General features: G+C 41.5%; 1 protein-coding gene across 2 annotated transcripts; it reads right to left on the bottom strand.

Moving 5' to 3' along the window:
• Positions 1-72: 72 nt before the first annotated feature.
• rab3gap2 (RAB3 GTPase activating protein subunit 2 (non-catalytic)) lies at positions 73-20,820 on the bottom strand. 2 transcript variants are annotated; one of them, XM_034110777.2, is made up of 35 exons: positions 20,433-20,820; positions 18,959-19,047; positions 18,556-18,673; positions 18,394-18,475; positions 18,105-18,152; positions 17,943-18,018; positions 17,716-17,817; positions 16,199-16,298; positions 15,622-15,720; positions 15,228-15,376; positions 15,001-15,080; positions 13,866-13,958; positions 13,629-13,768; positions 12,732-12,927; positions 12,456-12,599; positions 11,954-12,036; positions 11,781-11,845; positions 11,583-11,673; positions 11,263-11,384; positions 10,541-10,763; positions 10,249-10,346; positions 9,467-9,575; positions 8,682-8,842; positions 8,351-8,525; positions 7,947-8,117; positions 7,736-7,842; positions 4,019-4,085; positions 3,716-3,786; positions 3,599-3,634; positions 3,438-3,512; positions 2,519-2,734; positions 1,864-1,953; positions 1,506-1,730; positions 1,228-1,392; positions 73-746 (listed from the first exon to the last, which is right to left on the bottom strand). In XM_034110777.2, the coding sequence occupies exons 1-35, from the start codon at positions 20,539-20,541 to the stop codon at positions 594-596; spliced, it is 4,128 nt and encodes a 1,375-aa protein (XP_033966668.1). In that variant the 5' UTR covers positions 20,542-20,820; the 3' UTR covers positions 73-593. The 2 variants fall into 2 exon arrangements, with proteins under 2 accessions (XP_033966668.1, XP_033966667.1); XM_034110776.2 differs by having other exon boundaries at positions 3,384-3,512.
• Between the last annotated feature and the right edge of the window lie 2,682 nt (positions 20,821-23,502).

Below are 23,502 nucleotides of genomic sequence, written 5' to 3' on the forward strand. Positions count from 1 at the left end.
ATGGTGTATGGAAGAAAAGTCTCTAAATGATAAATAAATGGAGTTTTATCTCTAGACATGATATGAGAGTAATGACACTGCATTAGAAAGCTCTTTATTCTGCAATGACACAGACTACAGAATAGAGACAAACAGGCACAGATAGTACGGTACTGTCTGTATATATAAATAAAAAATAAGGTCCATATTTCTTTACGATACATCTCTTGTCCATGGGAGGGAGGGAGAAAGGAAGAAGGAGAAGTGAACTCTGATAGGACACCAACACTGACGTGTGATCTCTAAAGTTCCTCAGACAAACATGCCCTGTCCATTAATAACCATTCCTTAAACTTATTTTTCAGACAATAACAATACATGTTACATGCGCGGAAAATATGATGGATTAAAAAAAAGGTTAAAAGGCTATAATATGCACTCTTAATCTTTCTTCAATTAAGTTGTGAGAACAAAGATATCTTATTAACATGAGCCGAGTGACGAAACACAACATCTCCATGACAAAGAGGTTCAGAAGGCCGTTAATCATATTTCCTCGTTACCCTAAAGTGGTTCCTGCCCTCGCTGAAGCTGCTGCCCTCCACCTCTCGGGGTCAGCCCTCAGCAGAGAGGGCCTCCACAGCCTCCAGCAGGTGCAGGGCCAGAATGTACTGGGCGTGGTTCTCCGGCAGGATCTCAACCAGCCGGCCCACCAGCCTGCTGGTCTGGGACAGGGGGACGAGGGGGCAGCGCAGCTCACTGGGGTCCTACAGGACAAAACAACATGTTATCAATATTACGCTGGTAAACAGGCAGCAAGACCATAAGGGCAACATGGTGTGTGTTCCAATCAGGGAACACAACTCTTTGTGTTTCCCATAAAACAGTGGCATTGTGTAAAGAAACTGCTATTTAAAGGGTTAACATTCTAAAATAAATGAATATTTGCTGGTGATTTTCAGGATCATATATAAAATATTTGATTTTGTGATAATCGAAAATAATACAAATATACACTATAGACCTTTAATGGATGTCAGAGCAATTAAAAAAAGAAATAGTATGCACAAGGGTTAAAAAAGAAAATGAAAAGAATCCTGTTGAGTGAGAACACTGAATTATTTAATTTGTTTCACTAATGTCAGTAGTCTGTTAGCTCTGTAGCTGCAGACAGTAAGGAGGATTTGTGGTTCAGTGTCCAGTCAGAAATGTCCTCGGTGTATAAGATGACATTGTCCGGTGCCTCACCATCGCCTTGATCCATGTGCAAAGGGTGGGGGGCAGGCGGGCCAGCAGCTCCATGGCGGGCTGTGTCTGACTCTGGCTGTGGAGCAGACAGTAGCTCAGCCTCTGTCCCGTCAGCACCAGCAGCTGGGAGCCCAGCACGTCCTTATCCTCCACCTCCAGCATCACCTGGGGGGGTAAGAGGAGTCAGAGCAGGATACTGGACTGAATCAAGCCCTGGTCAGGAGAATAGTTTGTTGTTAGTGTGTGCCTGCCACAAAGGAAAGCACATGTTCCCTTGCCTCCTCAGCGCGGGGGTCCAGGCCCTGGCTGTAGAGCTCACAGACCAGGTGTCTCCTCAGGATGTCGGGGTTGACCTGCAGCAGGGAGCCCAGCTCCAGACACAGCGAGGGCCACCAGTCAGCCTTGGGGCCATTCGAGGGGGGAGAGGGGGACGTGTTGCCGGAGGCTGGGATGGACGGATCGTTGATAGCCTGCACCCAGGCCGTCAGCACCCGGAGGAGGAACTGAGGAAGGAGGGAAACGTAGATTAGAGGACGGGTACGGAGAGGGAAGAAGAGACGGAAGCAGATGAGGAAAAATCCTTTGTTTTAAGATCTTCTTTTTCTGTTGACCCGTCTTTGTAACGCCAGCTCTCACCTCTTGTCTTATTGACACCAGGCCGGGGTCCATGTCTCCGCTGGGCATGAGCTGGATGGTGGTCAGATCTCTGAAGAAAGCATTCTTACCCTGAGAAAGCAGACACAGACATGTTGGTGCACAAATATCTCAATACAATAGGGTTTAGTTTTTGTAATAACAACCGAAGGAGAGTTCTTTATAATATTTCCCTTTGGTTATAACAGGTAGCAAAGATAACAAATGGCACTTAACCAATGCTACGATCACAATCTTAAAAAGAATACAATATTAAACTAAGTATTGAATTCAAAGTGGTCTAGTGACTTTTTTTTTTTTTTTTTTTAAATTGTATAAGTGTAAACATTCAATAGCCCAAATAAGGGGTGCCATGTTACAAAAAAAGAAACCTACGTTTAAAAACTTAATTTACCTTGTTTTCTGACACAATAAAAAGTTTAAATGAGTTCATAAAGTAATTACTGTTAGTTTAACTCATTACTGTTATATGGAAAACAGTTTCTGTATGCTGTCAATTTGAGTTCTTAGAAAGTAAAAAAAGAAATGAATCGGATCTCTCAGGTCTGACTATCGTTAGACGAAATGTAAATGTGTGTATAATCTAAAGGATTCCCTTCTATGATCATGAGTATATGTGTGTCAGCAGTCTCCTCACCTTGCTGTCAAACAGGCTGAGAGGTTTGACCTTCAGGCTAAAGGTCATAGCAGCATGTAGCAGGGAGGCGACCAGGCAGTGGTGCTGCACCAGAGGGTAGTGGACGCCCCTCTGCTCCAGGGCCATCTCAGCCAGAGACGCCGGGCCCTCTGCCCCGCACCACGCCTCCTCCATGGACAGCTCCGGGGCCGAGACCTCCTCCACAGCAGAGTCCGCCTGCGGGGAAACGCAACAGAGGAGATGATGATGTGAAAGGCGTGTGGGTTAGTAATTAACATTGTTACCACATATTTAAAGTGCAGAATACACACATGCACAAATGTAAAGCCCTCAAAAAGTGTGCTTTTCTCATTTTCCTGGCACTGTTGGGTTTGAGATTCACCGAGCAGGATCCTGCTGTTTGACACCCGAAGGCCATTTTTCCATTTCATCTGCTGAAGGTTCTCTTAGCTTCATGAAAGTGAGTTTAATACGAGCAGGATTTGTGACATGCAAGCCAATCACGAGTAAGTTGCATACTGACTCGTGGTGTGATGTGGAAACTCGTAACCTGCAGTTGATTGAAGGTGGATCACTACAGGCCCATTTATTAAGTTTGGGATATTTTGTTTCTATAACAAGTCCAATGTTAGGCTATTGAAAAGACACACCAGTAATACAGATAGAAATAAACTGAGGGAAGTTTCATGGTGATATCATACTGTTTTACCCTACTGACCTGTAGTGCCTCTCTCTTGTGAAGAAACCATATCAGACGCCAATTCTAATTTCAAGCAGCATGCTACATCACATGTGTATCAAGTACAGATGTGGTTAGTAGGGCTAGTGGTTTCTCCATGCTTTTTACAGGAATGTCTTTACTTACAGGGTCTTCTATAAAAGACAAAGGGCTCGTATTTTTAACCAATACTCCAGTCACCTCCATGAGGATCTGCAGCAGCTGCACACAGCAGCCCAGGAAAGAAGTCACGGCTTTGTCTCCCATCCCGACGTCCTGCACAAACGAATACATGTCCTTAATATGGCATCCTAAGAACATAATTATACAATCAGAAATAACTTTAATTCAAATGTACTTACCCTTCGACATAAGCGATCTTTGGGTGCTTTCCCCACCTAGGAACAAGAAGTGTGAACATCTCATTTAGTGCCTCTCAGACTCGAAAACACATAGGCATACGTATGTGTGTGACTTACCTTCTCCATGAGGTAGGCTGCTGCTGAGAAGCGCTTCACAATGAACGTGCTCCACATCATCGCAGAAATACCTGAGAGGAAAATCCAACGACACAGTAGAGACCGTCACTTTCAGAAGGTACTGATTTGAAGGAACATTGATATATTCTGCTGCTGTATTATTTTCACTCTGAGGATATATTTGAGTTGTTATTTAATGCATACCTAAAGAGCAGTTCACCGTTTACCTAATGGATTTGACATATTATTAGATAGATTTGAAAAACTATTATATTAAATGATTGGTAAAGAAAAGCCTCTCACCTAGCTGGATATGTGGACTGGAGACCAGCTTCAAATGTTCCACAGCACACCATAAATATTGGCCCTCCTACGAAGAGAATCAGGAGTCAGTCCAGATGTATTCATTACATTCATAATAGTTTTCTTTACAGATAACTTCAAACTTAAGAACAAACTAGAGAATGCATTTCCTGCTGAAAATGCGTGTGAATGCTGTAAACGGTGTACATTTGTTGCTGAATTTAGCTGAAAAAGCTGAATATTTTACAAAAACCAAGTAAGTGTGTTGCTGAACTTAGTGGAGAAATGCAGAAAAGTGAAATGATTTGAATCAAAATTGTTCCAGCTCCAATGCATTGCAATGACTTTGTTGAAAACTTGAAAGTGAAATGTTAAACTGGAAGAGTAGGAAAAATAGTGAAGAAGCTTTATATTTAAAAGAAAAGGTTTAAAAAAAAAAAAAAGGTATAAACAACAAAATGTATAGCCTCAATGTCCTGAAATAGCTGAATCATTTAATAGTTGAATGGTTTCTGTAGCTGAAAGTAGGCAGAAGGAGTTAAATATTAAATTTAAGTAGTAGTGAATTAATTTGATCAAACACCTGTGTGTGTAAGCCCAGAGATCAAAGGTTACCATGGTGACAACGTTATCAAACACCTGTGTACGTGAGCCCAGAGATCAAAGGTTTCCATGGAGATGTGCTGTGAAAGGAGAGCCTTTCCATTGTTCTGAACTATAGTTAAAAAATGGTAGCTGCTTTCGGTAAAATGTCAACGCGTGGAGGATGTCAGGACCGTGAGGAGCGTCGGAATCTGCTTTTTGTGTACTTTCTGGTCAATAATGTGGCATTTTTGGCAGATTTACTAAAAGGTGTGCAGCTGGTGCTCTGATGACAGATCAGGCTGAATTTACAATGGGCCTTAATGGAGACATGTTGAACGTTTTTTGTCACTTCATGCCCTCAAGAGGCATTTTGTTTTTTTGCTTAATTTGTTGTTTTTTCAACCTAGGAGAGATTTTCCTATGTTTTTCATGAACAATGATGTCCAAGGAGTGTATGGTTTGGGAATTATGGCAGATTTAAAAAAGATGTTGGGGCGAATTTCAAGCTGTCCTCTACGACGGAGTATTAGGGCCACACTTAGAAAAAAAAAAAACAGAGAGATTTCGAGAATAAAGTCGTAATAATACGAGAAGAAAGTCATAGTTCCGAGAATAAAGTGGTAATAATACGAGAAGAAAGTCATAGTTCCGAGAATAAAGTGGTAATAATACGAGAATAAAGTCATAGTTACGAGAATAATGTCGTAATATTACGAGAATAAAGTCGTAATGTTACGAGAATAAAGTCGTAGTTTCATAAGTGACTTGAGAAGGAGACAACAGCAACGTCCTGCAATAAAATGAGGAATGTGGAGCATCTTGTGAAGCAGTACTACTTAAGTTTAGGTTACTCAAATAACGAAATAGGTTGTGCAATAAACTATTATTTCGAAGAAAGAACCAAACGGACTTGGAGGAGATTATCTTCTTTCTGCAGGAGGAAATGGCTGGTTCTGGCCGACTACAAGGCTATCGTTGGTTACATCTGCGAGCTGTTCAAAGAGGATTTGTTGTTTCACAAGAAACGATGAGACTTGTAATCAAGGCTTTGAATCCAGAAGGAGTCGAACGATAGCCTTGTAGTGGAATCGGAATGAGCTCCCCATTGAAATCAGGACAGCAGAAAGCTTACACATGTTCCGGCGCAGACTGAAAACTCATCTCTTTCGACTCCACTTCGAGCGATAGAATTACTAACAAAGAATTGCTAACAAAGCACTTATATACTAACAAAGGACTGGCTTATCTAAAGCCAGTTGAGTAGCACTTGAAATGTTTTAGCTCTATGAAACCTGATGTACTTATATGATTCTGTTTTCTTCAAGTTTGTATCTTCTTGATCGAATGCACAACGCTTTGGATAAAAGCGTCAGCTACATGCAATGTAATGTAATGTAGTCGGCCAGAACCAGCCATTTCCTCCTGCAGAAAGGAGACAATCTCCTCCAAGTCTGCTTCTCAAGTCACTTATGAAACTACAACTTTATTCTCGTAATTATGACTTTATTCTCGTAATGTTACAACTTTATTCTCGAAATCTCTCCGTTTTTTTTTCTCTAAGTGTGGCCCTAATACGCGGTCGTAGTCCTCCACTCTGTTTTGAGATCAAAGCACTCTAGACTTAACGAGCGGCGCAATACACACTAATGTTAAAATCTGAAGAAGGCCTCTTTACCAAGCTCCAAACTAAGTTAAATATCTCAAAAAGTATAAAAGATATGAACAATCTGAAGAATAAGTTGTATAGCTGCATGTCTTGTGAGTGTTTTAAAGTTGGAATTAAGTCTCTAGCTGAAAGTATGGGGAAGGAGTAGCATTTGGCGCAAGGTGTAGGTAAAAGAGGATTTGAAGGTTCCTCCCATTGAGTTACATGTTAAAAAAAAAGAGTTTAACAAGCTGAATATTTCAAAAAGTATAAAATATTTTTGAAAAAGTTGAAAGTGTCCCATCATGTGCTGAAAAAGCTGAATATTTTTGATATTTGAATGGTTTCTGTAGCTGAAAGTATGCTGAAGTTATTGAGAGCCAAACTATTTGGTGAAATAATAGGAAGTTGAAGAATAAAGATTTGAACTATAGTGGAATGCTGTTTACAGCATTCGCACGAATAAAAAACCTACACAAAAAAATTGGAACCTGGAACTAGAACCTAAAATTGGAATTTAGAACATGGAATATAGAATTGGAATATGGAATTAAAACCTGGAATTAGAATTTGGAATTTAGAATGTGGATTTGAAACCTTAAAGGTGGGGTAGGTAATTTTGGAGAAACCAGCTCGAGTGCGCTAGAATTTGAAAATACACAGCCGGAAAAAATCCTCCAACACACACGAACGCGCACATGACCAATGAGGGAACGAGATAAGTTTGTGCACAGATATTCATTGCTATCGGAATATAACATATTATATTAAGAGCATTCCATGGAATATAACAAAAAGTGTATCCCGAGCCAGTTTCTCAAACTTACCTACCCCACCTTTAAATTGGAAACTTTAATTGGAATATGGAATTGGAACATTAATTGGAAATTGTAATTTGGAATTGGAACCTGGAATTTGGAATTGGAATATGAAGTTAAAATCTGGAATTAGAATTTGGAATTTAGAATGTGGATTTGAAAATGTAAATTAAGTGGAATATAGAATTGGAACTTGGAATATGAATTGGAAATTGGAATCGGGAATTGGAATTCACATTTGGAATCGGAACTTAGAATTGGAATTTAGAACCTGGAATTGGGATTTGGAATCGAAACTTTGGAAGTGGAATTGGGATTTGGAACCTAGACATTTTTTTTTAATTGGAATTTAAATATTGAATGGGAATTTAAATTTATAGTCAAATTTAGAATTGGAATCTAGAATGTAGAATTGGAATTTTGAATTAGAACCTGGAAATGGAATTTGGAATTTGGGATAAGAACCTTAAAACTGTGGAATTGGAACCTGGAATTGGAATTAGAACCTGGTATTGGAATTAGCAAATTGAATTTTGTACTGGAATTTAGAATATGGAATTGAAAGAATCAAGTTAATATATAATTAGGTAAATTGAGGACAATAGAAATAAGCTCAAATCTATATTATTTAATAAACAGAAAGACTTATGTGCATGTGTGAATGTGTACCTCGGGGTCTTTGTTCCACTGCACTACATATTCCCAGCAGCAGTGGGCGGAGAGCAGGTCAGGAGACAGGGAGTGAGGGAAGCGCTGGCAAACTGCCACTAGCAGCTCTGAAAAACACATAATGAATTAACCTCAATGTGTCTGTATTCAAATTATTTTTTATCAGAAGCCAAGATTTGCGATGAGATCTTATTCAGTCCTAAGTTCTGACCTGCTGTTCTGTCTGTGTCCTCTTGATTCCCCTCCTCCGGCTCCTTTCCTTCACCGGACTTCTGCTCAAGTTTTTCATCTGCCTCTTCTTTCTTTTGGAGAATCTCCTTCAATCGCTCAGGGGCCAAGTTGTGCCTAAATACCCACTTGGAGATACTGTCGGCAATACCGCCTATATAGATAATTAGATGAATTAATTAATTAGATAGATGAAAAGAACAGGATTAAATACAATTTATAAAACGATCCGTGTTATGAACTAAAAAACAGAATATGAGTACTGAAAGAAGTATGAGTATAAGAAAGAATGAAAATACTTCATAATAAGGTAACGTAAAAAAAGAAGCATGTAGGAATAATGCTTTATGCCTGTTAATGTCCCTGAGGAACTTCTTTATGGTCTACCTGTGCCTCCCTCCAGCAGCGTTTTGATGGAGCACTGTGGTGCAGCGCCCCCTGTTGCGCCCTGAGGAGGAGGCACTAATAGCAGAGTCTGCAGCACCAACACATCCTCCAGCTGGCGAACACACACCAGCCACTGCTCCAGCTCAAGGGACACTGCCTCCCACTCTGACTGAAACTGTCACACACAAACACATAAAACAAGCAGGAAGTCAGGAAGTATGGTTTAAGTATATTAGACCCAAAAGAAATGAAGTCATGGTGCTGTTAGTGTTGCAAATCTGTATTTCTATGTGTGTATGTGTATCTGTGTGTGTGCATGAGACTTCCCTACCTTGCTGTCAGCCCGGCTTGTGATACTAGCTTTGGTAGCGCGGTGAGCAACAAAAGCAGCCAGCAGAGCAGCAGCAGCATTGTGGGACTGGATGCATGTAGTGCGGACCTGCTGCCACCAGGGAGAGATAGACTGGGGGTCCCAGGAATCCTCAACTGCACCTATTGAAAAAAGAGAGAGAAGAAGAAATGGTGACTCTGGCCATTTCTCAATGTCGAGTAGAGCAGCTGCAGAGCCACTATCTCAAGTATACTACGTCATCGAGTGGCGCCGAAGGACTGTTTAAATGCATGTTAAATGCCAAGCATTCGGCGCCACTCGATGGCGTAGCAGTGTTTCACTTTTTCATACCAAGGACCACTTAACCAATACAAAAACACTCGCGGACCACCTAACTCCACAAATATCCAAAATCACATCGTTTTTCTAGAACAGATTACAAATCGCCTGAAAATGGTACGAACAAGTGGCAACATGTGTGATGAAGGTGTTGTGCTGGGCTATATCATGCAATCAAAACTTAAGTTCGCTCCATTGCGGAGATATTCCCGCGAGAGTGGGGAAAACTTTAATGTATTTATTTATTTCAAATGTGAAATGTTACCAATATACTCGCGGATTACTAGGGGGCGCTCACGGACCACACTTTGAGAAGCACTGGCGTAGTATACTTGAAATAGTGGCTCTGCAGCAGGTATACTCGATCTCTCTTCTCCTTTTTTATTGGTTTGACTTGACAGATATTCAAGCAAACATGTCAGCACACTTTGGAGACATGCACATACCTTTCATGTTGCTAAGGGCGATGAGTAGTGTGTGTAGATTTTTTACAGTTTCTTCTGGTTTCTGTAGCACCTCCTTCTCTCTTTGCAACCACACACTCAGCAACAGGGACTGAAAGAAAGAGGAATGTCCTAAAGACTGCTGTAATGCGCAGTTTTCACATGGCAGTTTTTAGGGCTATGGGAAACATTCTAACTAAGCTGGATCTATATTGCTTTCTCTCCTTAAGAACAGGTGGAAACATTTATGTCAGGATCATTTTGAAGTGTTTGTTGTTGTTATATTTATTCTGGCCACACAATGTTGAAGTGCACCATTACCCCATGTTCTAAATAGGTGAGGTTTAATGTCTCCTTACACTCTAAACAACAGTTATTCCTATATATTTTATAAATAGTATGTTATATTACATTATTATGTCTCTTTTGCCTGGAATAACTCCTATGAAAGCTGTTAGCTCTATTCAGTACATGTTATGGTGGTGCAATTCAACAATAATACAAATGAGTATTACAACAACAAACATGATCCTGCAAAAAATTATGTATTCACCGATTAAAAAAAAAGAAAGTTATGTTCCCACCATTTTAACATAAGGTTCTTTTTTTAAGAAACGTAAAAACTATGAACCTGGCAAAACCTTTTTTTTCAACTGTTCTTAGGTTATTGACATATGATGGAAACAATGTAGATTAGACTTAGAAAAGGAACCGCCACATTATCATTTGAAATTTGAAGAAATACATATCATTATCCTATTTATCAGCTTCTTCGTCCATCTTACCAGGAGCTGCTGGGGACTGATGCCTGCCTGCTGCAGTGTATCACACATTTGATGGAGTGGGCTCTTTCCACACAGACAACCCCAGAACATAAAGTTCCCTGTGAAGGAAACACACGATTAAAGTCCTCAGTCTGGATTCATGGAGTGTACTCAAGATGTCTGAAGTCACTGAGATTTCTGTTCATCAAAGGGTTGTAAACATTGCATTTCTGTTCTCCTCCATAAAACTTGTTTGGAATATTTCTCTGGTATTAGAGAAACACTTAAACATCTTGGTGTCATGTTACCCTACCTAGCTGATTCCATTGGGTTTCAGAGCCGCGGATTACCCTCAGCTCCTCTCCCTCGGTGCACTCCATCTGGGAGAGGAAGGCCTGGGCGGGCAGGAGGGAGTTGGGCGAGTCCTGGGCGAAGGACACACTGGGTCGGGTGGTGAGCTGAGCGTAGCGTTGTAAGGTAGGACCAACACGGGACAGCTCCTCCTCGATGCCTTCCAGAGACTCCTCCTGGGGGGACTGACCACATCGGTATTTTTTAGTGTACATCCGTTTAAGTGAGGAAAAAACAATCATAAATAAGGTAATGATAGATCATAAGGTCCCGCTGCATGAAATAAGGATACATATTACAAAAATAGCAACATTGTGAGCCTGTTCTTTCAAGAGGTTTCCTAGACCTACACAATTCCTAGACGACTAATACTCAAACAATTTGGTTGACGAATCAATTATTGATTTAGTGAAGTCATTAAGCATGCAAAACACATTTGTTTCTTCAAATTGTTCATCTCTAAGTTTCACCACAATACCCGTTTCTACATCCATGTTTTTTGAAATATTTGTTGTTTTATGGTTCACCATCTTTGGACCTATATTATAGTTTATTATTACTTTTACTATTTTAAAAATATACAATGTTTTTATCCCTACCCATGTTAGCATATGTTATGTTGTTTTACAATGTGTTGTTCATGCGAGTACTGTGAACGAGCTTTCTGTAGGTGTGTCCTCTCACATTCCCAGGGCAGGTCTCGGTGTCTGCAGCAGAGTGCAGCTGCTGGATGTCAGAGTAGAGCTGAAGAAGTTTCAGCTGAGAGGAGCAGAGCTGCTGGAGAGCTGGATCCACTTCATCTGGGTCTGGAATGCACACATACACAACAACACAGACATTCATTTGCATTTGTACGATATGTACACAGCTTCACATTTACACTAGTTCACATTTCAGCCATTAAGCTGGGCACATCTTTTGGAAACCAGTCAAGGACTCTTATTATTACATCTTAGATATATCAAAACAATAGATATTTTCTTAAATATAAACTGAATCATTACCTTGTTGCTTTAGAGTGTCATATAAGGCGGATGTGATGTTAGCAAGACAAGAGACAGGAGCATTCTTATTGGACAGTAGTGACTCCAAAGCCTAAAAGGAAAGTGCAAAGACTGCAATTAGAAATACAACTGTGACCACAAAGAAATAGGCCTCTCTATTCGTGTCTGAAGCAATCAGTATTTTATATTTCTTTATACCTGCTTTTTAATGGCGGGATGTTTGATGTCCAGCAGCGCACTTTTGGCTTCGCTCTCCAATACATCTGAAAGAAAAGACGAGTGAGGAGGACTTAGAAACGGATGGATTTTGGATCTCAGTTTATAGAATTATATCTAAACCTCCATTCTGATGTCACTCGAGGATCTCTTACCGGGCTCCACCTCTCGGCTCCTGAGGAGAGTAGTCAGTTTCTTTAACAGGTGCATATCTTTGGCTCGCTCACTCTTCTTGTCACTGAAATGGACAAAGATACGGTTTGAATGGATTCCGTGCAGCACTCGTGTCTTCAAAATGCTTGTAGACTAGGAACAACGTATCACAGCCTAAAAATCCACGATTGAGGGCAAGCGTTTTGAAAGAGTATGACGGCTTTTGTAGTTGTGGTTGAAGACCGTGCAAATGTAAATGATTACAGTCCAGTTATTATACATTCCATCGCCTTAACACTCATTAGCATTATCCAAATAAGGGTTTTGCTGAATTTAGGGAGCGAAATATGTGTATTTCACCATTTGGTTTTTGCATGCATTATATCTGACATATTGACTAGTGTGCTTCAGAGGTTGTTCACTGTGCCTTTGAATTGCCTTCATGACAGCTGATCTACTGTTTATTTAAAGTGAACGCATGTGTGCTTTCCTGCGTGTACCAACCTGAGGGCCAGGTGGAAGGGGATGTTGACGGTCCTCAGAGCTCCTGTGATGGGATCCAGCAGACACACCTGCTGTGTGTGGAGCTGCCAGCCCTTACTGGTCACACTGTTCACCCCCATCAGGCGGTAGCCAGCATACAGCAACCTGTAAGTGTGCAAACACATGAATGAGAGAATCATTCACATTTGTTTTACAGTGCAAGTGCTTCTGCGATATGCTTGTTTGTGATGCTTTTAGGCTAAGACACGTCTGATTTGCTTGTGTGCATGTTTGTACCTGCAGTGTTTGCCCACAGTGAAGGCTCCGACTCGGGGTCCGTGCTGCATCCCCCACACCTCCAGGATCCCTCTGCGCGGCGCGTAGATGACCAGGAACAAAGCATGGCGCCTGGGGTGGGAGGCAGAGGGGGATGACTCTCGATCGACTCGCTCCTCTGGAACCTGCAGCCATCCCAGCTGAGCATCTCTGTAACCTGCAGGAAGTTAAACGAATGAATGGTCACATTTACATTTCAGGGACACATCCATTTTTCTATTAAATGCATCATAATTGATTATAAAGTAGGAACAGGCTCCGTTAATGTCTTTTAATTTTGCCAATCTTGGATATGACAATTTGTGGGCATCGTATTCATATTTTGTACAAACTGTCAAATCCACTGAGAGAAATGTAACATTTCTGTAAATGTCTCTATTGCCAATACAGACATTTGTACACATTTCTTTCACCTCATGGAGAGAACATAAATAATCTCCTTCAGTGGAATAGCCATGTTATTATGCCAACTATCATAGTGATGGCTTATTGGTAGATGCAGACATGATGAATAATGTTCTACCAAAAGGTACACAACAATTAGGTGTAGTAGGGAAATTACTTAAACCAACGTCACACATGCCATTTACTTTCATGTTACACCTTTAAACAAAAACTAGAAATGTCATACTTTAACAAGCTTGGATGAGGCTGTCACTAGGCAAACAGTCGGCACAAACCCAGCACATTCCAACTTTTTCATCTTGTGCATCTTATTGGAGAAAATGTGTTAATTTCTGTCCAATGCCGATAAATCTGCCCTAACCAATGAAGCGCCGATATTTGTGTGCATCACGAGTTCAACTTCAAAACCTCTTAATAGTTCCCTTCTCAGTCCTTGGTCATCTTTCTCCTCACCTTTCCACATGCGGATGGCCACGCCCCTTGCCAAGTCCAGCAGCGAGACCCGACCAAAGTCATCCGTCACTCCGGCCAGCGTGTTGCAGGGGGACAGACAGATGGACTCGCCATGACGACGGGAGTCTGGGAGACCAAATCTGAGTGGAAGAGGATTTAAGAGAAAGAACGATGAAGGTTCGTGAACATGCTTCAGGGGGCAATGAGGCCTTTGTGTTGAGATATCATGACTGGTACCTGATGGTCAAGGGCGTAGCAGGCTCCACCTTCGGCTTCTGTTTCTGAACTGCCTCCACTTCATTCTTATGCTTGTTCCAACCCAACCATCCACTGGGAGGAAATAATGAGAAACACACAAAGAAGGTTAGCAAGAGACAAATTAGATGATGAATCTATGTGGGGAAAATGGATAAAGGAAGACTAGGAAGTTGGAAAAAGTAATACAGGAGATTTGGCGACTGACAGGCAGTTGAGATGAGAGGAGACTCAGGGGAGGATCGAAGCAAACCAACATCCTGTATGAAGCAGCATTGAGCAGAGAGCAGGCTATATATCACAGTACTGATTGGCTGCTCTGGGCTGTTGGAGCAGAACATAGTAACAGCAGTGCTGCATTCATTCTTCAAGTGTGTATGAGACAGGAAACACATGCTCACACTGGCACAAGGAAACATTGGACAACCCTATTTAAGTGATGCACTACACAAATGAAAACGTGGTCATTAGTTTAGTCCAGTGTGTTCCGTATTATTAGTCATTTAGTTTGTATGGGTTTTTTAAAATAATGATGTTCTAAATGTGCACATTTTAAAACGGTTTTCTTGTGTAATGGTCAGGCAATACTGTAAAAAAATAAGGAAGATTTTAACTTGAATTATTTAGCATTTTGGAAATAAATGTGCTGATTGGAGTAGAATCATTTCAACAACTAGAATTAGTGATTATATATTTATTAAACTTTCTATTTGTCAAATTGCCTCCTGTTTCACACACACACACAGTTGAAAAATAGTGGTAGCAAATCATCTTTATGTCGGGAAGAGATGAGGAGTTTTGTTTTGAAACAACATTTTGAACTGAGCCATGTTGGTTTTCAAAAAGCTGACTTTTCAAAATCACACACACACACACACACACACACACACACACACACACACACACACACACACACACACACACACACACACACACACACACACACACACACACACACACACACACACACACACACACACACACACACACACACACACACACACACACACACACACACACACACACACACACACACACACACACACACACACACACACACACACACACACACACACACACACACACACACACACACACACACACACACACACAGTACCTTGCAGCACTGAAGAGAGCTGAGGTGAGTTTACTGGCCACAGCCAGAGCCACGTGAGAGAGGAGAGGCTGGGAGCTTCCCTGAAGACAAACAGAAAGGCACCAACAGCTGAGTTTACTCTCCCTCGATGCACTCTAGGGCCCTGCCTCTTGAACATACAGTTAGGTTGCCTTATTTGTAATCCTCATTGGAAAACAAACAGCCTGCTCCTTCTCTCTCTCACTCACCTCCACAGCATAGTAGAAGCCCGTGTATGGCCCACCTCCCACAGTGACATACTGGCTCATAGCGGGGGGGTTTCCCTTGACTGAAGCATGAAACCCCCCGAGGATAGAAGCGTTCTTCATCTGGTCAAACACACACAGCGTCATCACGCCTAACAGCAGGAGAGACGGAGGAGAACAGGGATGTGGGGAAAACATTGAATAAGTGCTTACAGGGTTTCCCGTCATCATTCTTTAAATCTTATTTTAAATCAAATATTTAAACCAGATTCGGATTCTTGTCAACATATTATTAAACTGTAATTCAAATTGACCTCTAATCACTTTTACCCTGTGATTCAAAACAAGGTCAGCCAAATCAGTATATCATAAGTGATAATCCAAATGTATTTCTTACCCACACTACAGTGGTCCACAATGACGTCCATGTCCTGCAGACCCCACTTCTTATAGGCCAGGGGAGGGGGCTGGATCACATCACTGCCTGCTGCTGCCGCTGGTTGGATAAAAAACACATCTCGTCATTGAAACACCAAATGTTTGACAAGGGTTTTATAATCTATAGTTAGCACTCATGTCCAGAAATTAAGTTACATTTAAAACAGGTACATTAATATTGGCAGGAATCAAATTTGGTCAAATTAAAAGGGAAGACGCACAGACACACACACACGGCACGACTAGATGCTCAGAGAAAACCCGCTAAAGCATGGCTGCTAATCTAAAAGGGGGTATGAGTGGGGCAGTTGTAGTTTTGTGTTTTTTTTCTTAGTACCTGAATGCATTGAGGCAAACACTATCCAAACAGCCAGCAAGAGAAGAACGCATCCATAGTTGGCACATCGCTCGCTAGACACTAAAACCCTATGACTCTTATCCTACACTATAAACACACAAGCCAGTTAGTTGGATGCACACACACACACACACACACACTCACACACGCTCACACACGCTCACATAAGCAGCAGTACCTCTTGCCACCTGGTTCTTGCAGGCCCGCAGAGACTGGAAGAGGCTGAAGCCGTCGATGGTGACCATAGAAGCGGGGTACAGGATGCTTAGCTCTTCATGCTGCAACAGAAAGAAAATACACAATTATCAAATATCTGCCACATATCATAGTGGGATACGGACAGAAGTTAAGGAACAAGAAGTACGTTTTCTTATGGGGTTACATGCCGGATTATTTTTATGAATCAAAATCTGAGTCCTGGGCTGCAGTGGAATAGTCCATTTAGCTTAGGAACCTTCCTAACGGAGTGAAATGACCCGGAAGTCCCTCAGTGGCAGCCATGATAAGTGCCGTTTGAATTCTCTAGAATGAAAGGAAAGGAGGTTTCAAACTTCCTTTATAACCTCCTTTAGCTAAGGAACCACTGGACCTCCCTTGACGAAAGGAGAGGAGAAAATGCTGCCCCACAATGCCTTGCGGCCGCAGCATTTGCCGTCACACAACATTCGGCCGTTCACGGAAACAACCGATTATGACCGTGAAATTATATCATGAAAGTTACGGTGCTTATTAAGCATTTTGAAACATAGGTGGTAAGTTGCCAAAGTGCTTTGTTCTGAACGTTCATCAGTATTATAATCAAAAAAAGAAATATGAACGTTAGTTTTGACTGAAATAAAATAAAGTCAACATTTCACAGTGTTTACTGAGCTGTGTGGGGTTTGTTCAACTTTTAAAAGATGTTAATGGTGATATACACACTGATAGGTGTTAAGGAGTAACACGTTTACAATACATTTGTATTTATTTTAAGATCTTTTCATACAATCATACGTATTGGGATTCATGTGGATTCATACGTATTGACCGGAGGGAGCATAAGTTTCACTTTACTTTTTTATTTAAATTCCAACCTTGGTCATGAATAATTTATGTTTCTCTGTTGTCCACGTTCATAAAGCATAAAACAACATCATCAGAGCACGGTGCAGAGTCTCGAGATGCGTCCGCCGTTCTTATTAAACATCCATGTTGTAGTCCTCTGTATAGAAAACTGTAGTTTCCCCACAGCAGCAGACGCACATTTATGGTCCGCTGACGCATCATAAACACGTCGGACAGTGAAAGTGCAGTCGGATTCTCAAAGCACCGCAGTCTCTTCTCCTAAGTCCTTTTGAATTCTCCTATCCACTATTCCTTAACCCTGTGACGTTTCACTCAGAGGAATAGTGAATAGGAATAGATGATAGGGGCTGATTTTTGGACAATTCGACTGCAGCCCTGGTGATGTTGCTGGGCAACCAGCAGAGACTGTGCGCTGTGCGTAGCTTTCCGTGTGAGAGAGTGAGAATCATCCTAACATTTGGTAATGATCAGTAAATGTGTCAGTGAGTGTAATCAAAAAAACTCTGGAGTGTTTAGAAGACTAGAACGGCACTACACAAATGTAATTCCATAAACCATCTTGTTTTCGGCAATACAACACAAGTGTATTTTCCTAGATAAAATGAATGGAGTCTTCGGTGTGTGCGTTACCTGCTCAGTCACTCCAGGATGACGAGGGATCTCATACGTGCGACACTTGAGCCTCAACACAGGGTCCTCATGCAGCAGCTGGGCCAGGAGGAGAACGCCATTCTGACCACAAAGGACTTACATTTAATAATGACATTCCTTAGTATTTATTGAATGATTTAAAAAATAATAATAAATGTCTGCTGAATGCATAGGCTAAAGAAGCGTTGTAGTCCAAAGGGAGGTACCTCTGTGTAGAAGCGGACGTAGCCAGAAGTGAAACCCACAACCACACATGTCCAATCAGGCCGCCCTGTGGAGCTCCTACACACATACACACACACACACATCGTCATGTACACAGAAAGCATTTTGCATTTCTCTCTATTCCCTTTTGTAGTCATTCTTACCGCTTCTGGCTTGCCAACGGGATGCAGATGGAGCTGCTCACACACTCTCTGTAGTGAGAAAACACACAAAGTAGAACATGTTTCTCTCAAGAACTTAGAATAACTGTTCCTTTTGCTCATGTGTATTTGTGTCCCCACGGTCAAACAACTATCCATTGTCACTGTGACTTTCTTCACCCTTAGTCGTGTCCGTGTCATTCTCCTTCCTGTTGTCATCCAATATACTTACATGTTCCTTATACACTTGTCCAAAGATAGAATACTAACAATCTCCCCTTGTGACCCTTACCCTTCATCCGTGCTGAGTGTTCCAGTCCAGGACACAGCCAGGGTCATCTCCTCTCTGCCGCCATCGTCTGTACGCCACTTAGCTGGAACAATGAATAATCATTAACAGCAATGTATAACTCCTCTGTGTGCTAAGAGATGAGTGAGTGTTTGAATGTCTGACCTGAGAGAAAGACAGCCTTCTGTTCGCGGGCCACTACCAGCAGGTCGGAGCAGGGCGACAGGGACACGACACAGTCCTGCAGCCAGGGGGCCCTCTGCTCTGTGGGCTCCTCCTCCACCTGCAGGGTGAAGAGGACAGTCAGTGGGAGGAGGGTACCAGTACCTTCAATCTGCTAGTGATGTGAGGGATGACCCCATAAACGGTTGGCATTCCACTTTGTCACATTTTGCTTGAACTGAAACACCAACTTTTCCACGTCAGCCGCATTTAAAAACATTTTAAACATATTTCAAGACTTTTTTTTTCATTTCCCACACTTCCACTTAGGTTTTTCTATTGCTAATGCATATCAGAAGTGTATGGAGATCGCCTAATGTGAAAATAGAGACACATAATGACAGACCTTTGTGGCAGAAGTCGTTTCCTCCTCTTTGTTTTCCCCACTATCCCATGCCGACTCCCACTCAGAGGTCTCCCAGGACACATCATTTTCTGTAAGGGAAATTACAATAGATATTAACTTGTGAAATCATACTGGTTTGTAATATAACTGGGCAAACATAACAGGGATCCTAAATTCATTAAAAAAACTGACTATTTTTCTCTTTAAAAAAGCATGTGAAATCGCAGGCAGAAGGAAAGTGTTGCGTCAAACCGCTAAAGACTCGTTAATGAAACTGTACCAAACCAAACTGTACCAAACCAAACTGTACCAAACCAAACTGTACCAAACCAAATGAGGACAAGAGGGAAATGAGGACAAGAGGGAAACGATAACAAAGCATCTCCAGAGATATAACCTTATCACACTCAAGAGTGAGGGAACTAAGTGATGTTGCAAAATCCAGACTGAAATCCTGTTGGACATTAATAATGTCGTGTGCAGTGTGTGTGTGTGTGTGTGTGTGTGTGTGTGTGTGTGTGTGTGTGTGTGTGTGTGTGTGTGTGTGTGTGTGTGTGTGTGTGTGTGTGTGTGTGTGTGTGTGTGTGTGTGTGTGTGTGTGTGTGTGTGTGTGTGTGTGTGTGTGTGTGTGTGTGTTGGTCAATGTCCTTGCTGTACAAGAACAAGGTGATGACACCATATTTGCGTTAAGAGGCATCAACATGAAAGGGCATTAGAGCCCCTGTGTGTGTATGTGTGTTCTCCTTTGTTGAGCATCCTGCAGTGATGTGTTCAGGTGCCTCCTGTGGGATGACTCATAGCCAAAAGGGCAGACACTTTTCTCCTCCTCTCTTTCAGCACCCTGCTGATGGTATCGCACAGCACAGATGGAGCTCTCTCCATCATTCACTTTGCATAGCCGTACCATCAAATGAGTTGCCTTTATAACTACAGTAAGGCCGTTAGAAAATAGCAGTTTTTCATAGAATTCATTTAAGATTAAGCATTGTGTTATATTCTTTTTTTTACAGCACTTACAGAACGGTTCTATTTTTAGAATTGTTTTGATACTCTAGTGATGTATGTCTTTTCTACTGTGAATTTGTATACATTTGCTGCCAATGTTAAATCTTACTTTTATTATATTTGTATCTTTTAAATGTTGTTTACTACTACAACACTGCAGCTGAGACAAAACAATTGCCCAATTTGAGAAGGAAAAACTATGTATCTCTCCATCTATATATAATGATCCCCTGAAACCAAAAATTAAAGTGCAGGTAGTTCCAGACAAACAGATCAATCCCCCTTTGCGAACTGAAGCCACAGTGCTGTGACATTATGAAGCTACAGTCCTTAGGTTAGCTAAGTGTTCGACTAGCTAGTTCTAGAGGCAGCTAACTGGACTAATGTCACTTTGGTTAACTTATGTGCTGTAGCATGCTACAGACCTGCATTAGCCTCGTCTTTCTAGTGTTAGCCTAGTTTAACTCACCTGTTTGATTCTTCTCCTCCACCGGCTCGTTTGTCTGACTCTGGAACAGGTAGTCCCGGACCGTTTTGAGCTCCTGGAGCCGACAGAACTCCAATAAGCTGCAGGACATCTCTCTCCCGTCAGGTAGACAGGGGATCAGCCAGTTAGCCCGATGCTAACAGTGCAGTTGTGGAGAACCAAAGTAGCTTAGCAGTTTGAGTGCGTTTTCAACTCTTGCTGTCGTGTTCACTTTATGACAGCCTGTCGACAAAGACAATATAACGTACTTGTCTGCAACGGGCCCCTAAATAAAATAAAACACTGGTCTTGTCCTCTTATTTTACCCAACATTTGCTGTTTCCACCCTAATGTGTTGATGACACATCGTTAGCACAATAACACGAAGGTACTTCCGGGTAAGAGCTGATTCGAGATTTTCAAGATAAAAGCATTTGGATGCACAAGTTTAAAAAGGAGAACTAAAATGATATGACAGAAACATGGGTAACTTTTTAAATCAGTATACAAATATATTATTGAGATTTGGAAAATGTATTGGAGTAGTAGTACAAATGCCATATCAATCTCATTAGTATGCAGAAAAAGTGACAGGTCGCCCCGCCCGTTTTTGACCGGAAGTCCCGCCTTTTTATTTTGAAAGCCGGAAGTCCCGCCTCGTTCGACCGGTGGTCCCGCTTCCGGCGGATGTCCCGCCCCCGCTTCCGGTTTACAAAATAAAATAAAAAATAAATTTAAATTTAAAAAATGAGAAAAATAAAATGCCGTTGTTTTCAATCAATTAATATGTCTAGGATATATATATCCCGCCTCCTAACCACTTCCTGTGTGGTTAATCCTGTATACAGTATCGAATGTAACTTACAAATACTTGCAAATAACATGAAATTAATCAAAAGTAAAGCATCTTAAAAAAAAACATATATTTAAACCTCTCTGTTTTTGCAAACAGGACATGACAGGACATGAGGGGAGAAAACATATGGTGAAGGAGGGGGAACACACACACACACACACACACACACACACACACACACACACACACACACACACTTTCCCCGCCCCTCACCCCTCTCGCTTGAGGGCTGTCTAGATAAAAAGCCAGCGTCACTCATTTTTCAAGTCGAGAGAAAATGGCCAAGAGACGTTTTGATATGAATTTAATCAGCGAGACACCGGTGACAACTTACAGCCATCCGTTGGGTGCTCCAATCAAGAAACGAATGCAGTTTGTATGCCGGGTTCAGACGCCAACAGCCGAAGAACTTCATGAAGAATGGACTCTAAAAAATGGCGATGTTTGGGGTTATATATTCAACTATATGGCTAATGAACTACATTTCTACAATCTGAAGAATGGAGAAACGTATGGACCTCGTAGTGTTAAAGCGACACTGACCTCAACAGATTGGGCTGTGTTAACTCTGGTGTCTTCCCGAGATCTACACGCAACCATTGTATCGGAAGAAGTAGTGCATCAGGAAACCATCGTGGAACCAGAGGTGTACAAGATATTTGCAAAGAAAAGCAAAGAAACACAAACAGCATGCGAGATTAAAGAAGAGTTTGCATCGTTACCCCTCAACTGTCCGCAAGTGAAGGAAGAAGGAGATATTCCCACACAGCCAGAAGGGAGAAGAGTCCTGACAGGCACCGTCTGGGAAACTAAAAGCGGACCCTCTGGGCGTTGGTATTACCGCTCAAGCCGTTTGGTGACGTTGGGTAAGGACCCCTCTGATGATTTTGTTTTGGAGTATTTTAATTCTACCTGCGGGGTATTTCAAACGTCCTTGAGGGTGCCTCTGACTGCATGGCTGGAAATGATTGAAGGAAAAGCTACAAAGCTTAAAGAACTTTTTAAACAGAGTCAGACATCGATGGACATTATACTGGTGAAAAAGACCCTCACGTTTGCAGAGGACTCCGCCCCCCAGTCAACATAACAAGTCCCACCCACCTCAGCAGATCATTTAAAAAGTAAGGACCTCGCAAGGACATTTTTAGAGAGCAGCAACCATGGATCTGAGAAAAACCAAGTCTCTCCCCACGATATGCAGCCTGGATCAAACGCCTACAGGACCGCCATCCTCACCAACATTTTGGACACCAGATCTGGACAGCGCTATGGCTGACATTGATATCACGGGGTTGCTGGATATGCCTCAACCTCCATGTGAATTACACACAAATCTGCAGAGTGTCACTAATATATGTATATATATATATATATATATTCTTTATTTAACAGGTAAAAAAAAACCTCATTGAGATTAAAATCTCTTTTCCAAGAGTGACCTGGCCAAGAAGGGCAGCATGTACAAAGTTACAACATATAAAACACAGACATGAAAGGCAGACAAATACAGCTGTAAAACACAAATAAAATGGCACATTAGCCAGTCAATATAAAACCTTTATTTAACCAGATTGGTCCCATTGAGATCATAGATCTCTTTTTCAAGGGAGACCTGCAGAAATATGCAAAGTAAAACAAACTATTAAAATCATTCAAAAACTGGCAACATTTTTAAAACGATTTCAAGATATACGAGCACTCACATCGACCAAAACTAAAAAAGTGTTACACAGTGACTGACATTCTGTACGGGAGTTCACACCTCAGCTGCTGTAGGGAGTTGAAATATGTTATGGCTCTCGGGGGATGGTGGTTAAGAGACAGATTCTTAGTTTTTGGACTGCCTCAGGGGGTTAACGACATCTACTAAAAACAAAGTACTTCATTATCTACTTTTTTCAGCTTTTATACACAAAAGTGCAGGGAAGGTAGGCAGATTTAGAACACTATCTATGAGATAGTGTTAGTGTTCCCTGCCCTTATCCATTTATTTTTCTTTATTCAGCAATCGGCAATTGTGTCACCTTGTTTTTCTTGTTAATTAGGAAAGTGCTTGCTTAAATGTTTGTATTTTAAGTGCATATTATAGAACAGGTATAGGGCAATATCAAAATTAGCCCAAACTTTTTTATTCACAATGTTTACAGATAATCATCAAAATATATTTAGAACACTATCTGTGCGATAGTGTTAGTGTTCCCTGCCCTTATCCATTTA

The sequence above is a fragment of the Pseudochaenichthys georgianus genome, chromosome 22, assembly GCF_902827115.2.
Source record: "Pseudochaenichthys georgianus chromosome 22, fPseGeo1.2, whole genome shotgun sequence".
Classification (NCBI taxonomy): Eukaryota; Metazoa; Chordata; class Actinopteri; order Perciformes; family Channichthyidae; genus Pseudochaenichthys; species Pseudochaenichthys georgianus.

Bases quoted from the DNA above. Each gene is read 5' to 3' on its own strand.
- rab3gap2 (XM_034110776.2), bottom strand. From the start codon at position 20,541: ATGTCCTGCAGCTTATTGGAGTTCTGTCGGCTCCAGGAGCTCAAAACG. The intron at 18,476-18,555 runs GTCAGACATTCA...TCATTGTTCCAG, and splicing joins GAAGGCTGTCTTTCTCTCAG to CTAAGTGGCGTACAGACGAT. The intron at 15,081-15,227 runs GTGAGTGAGAGA...GTTTGTCTTCAG, and splicing joins GCTTCTACTATGCTGTGGAG to GGAAGCTCCCAGCCTCTCCT.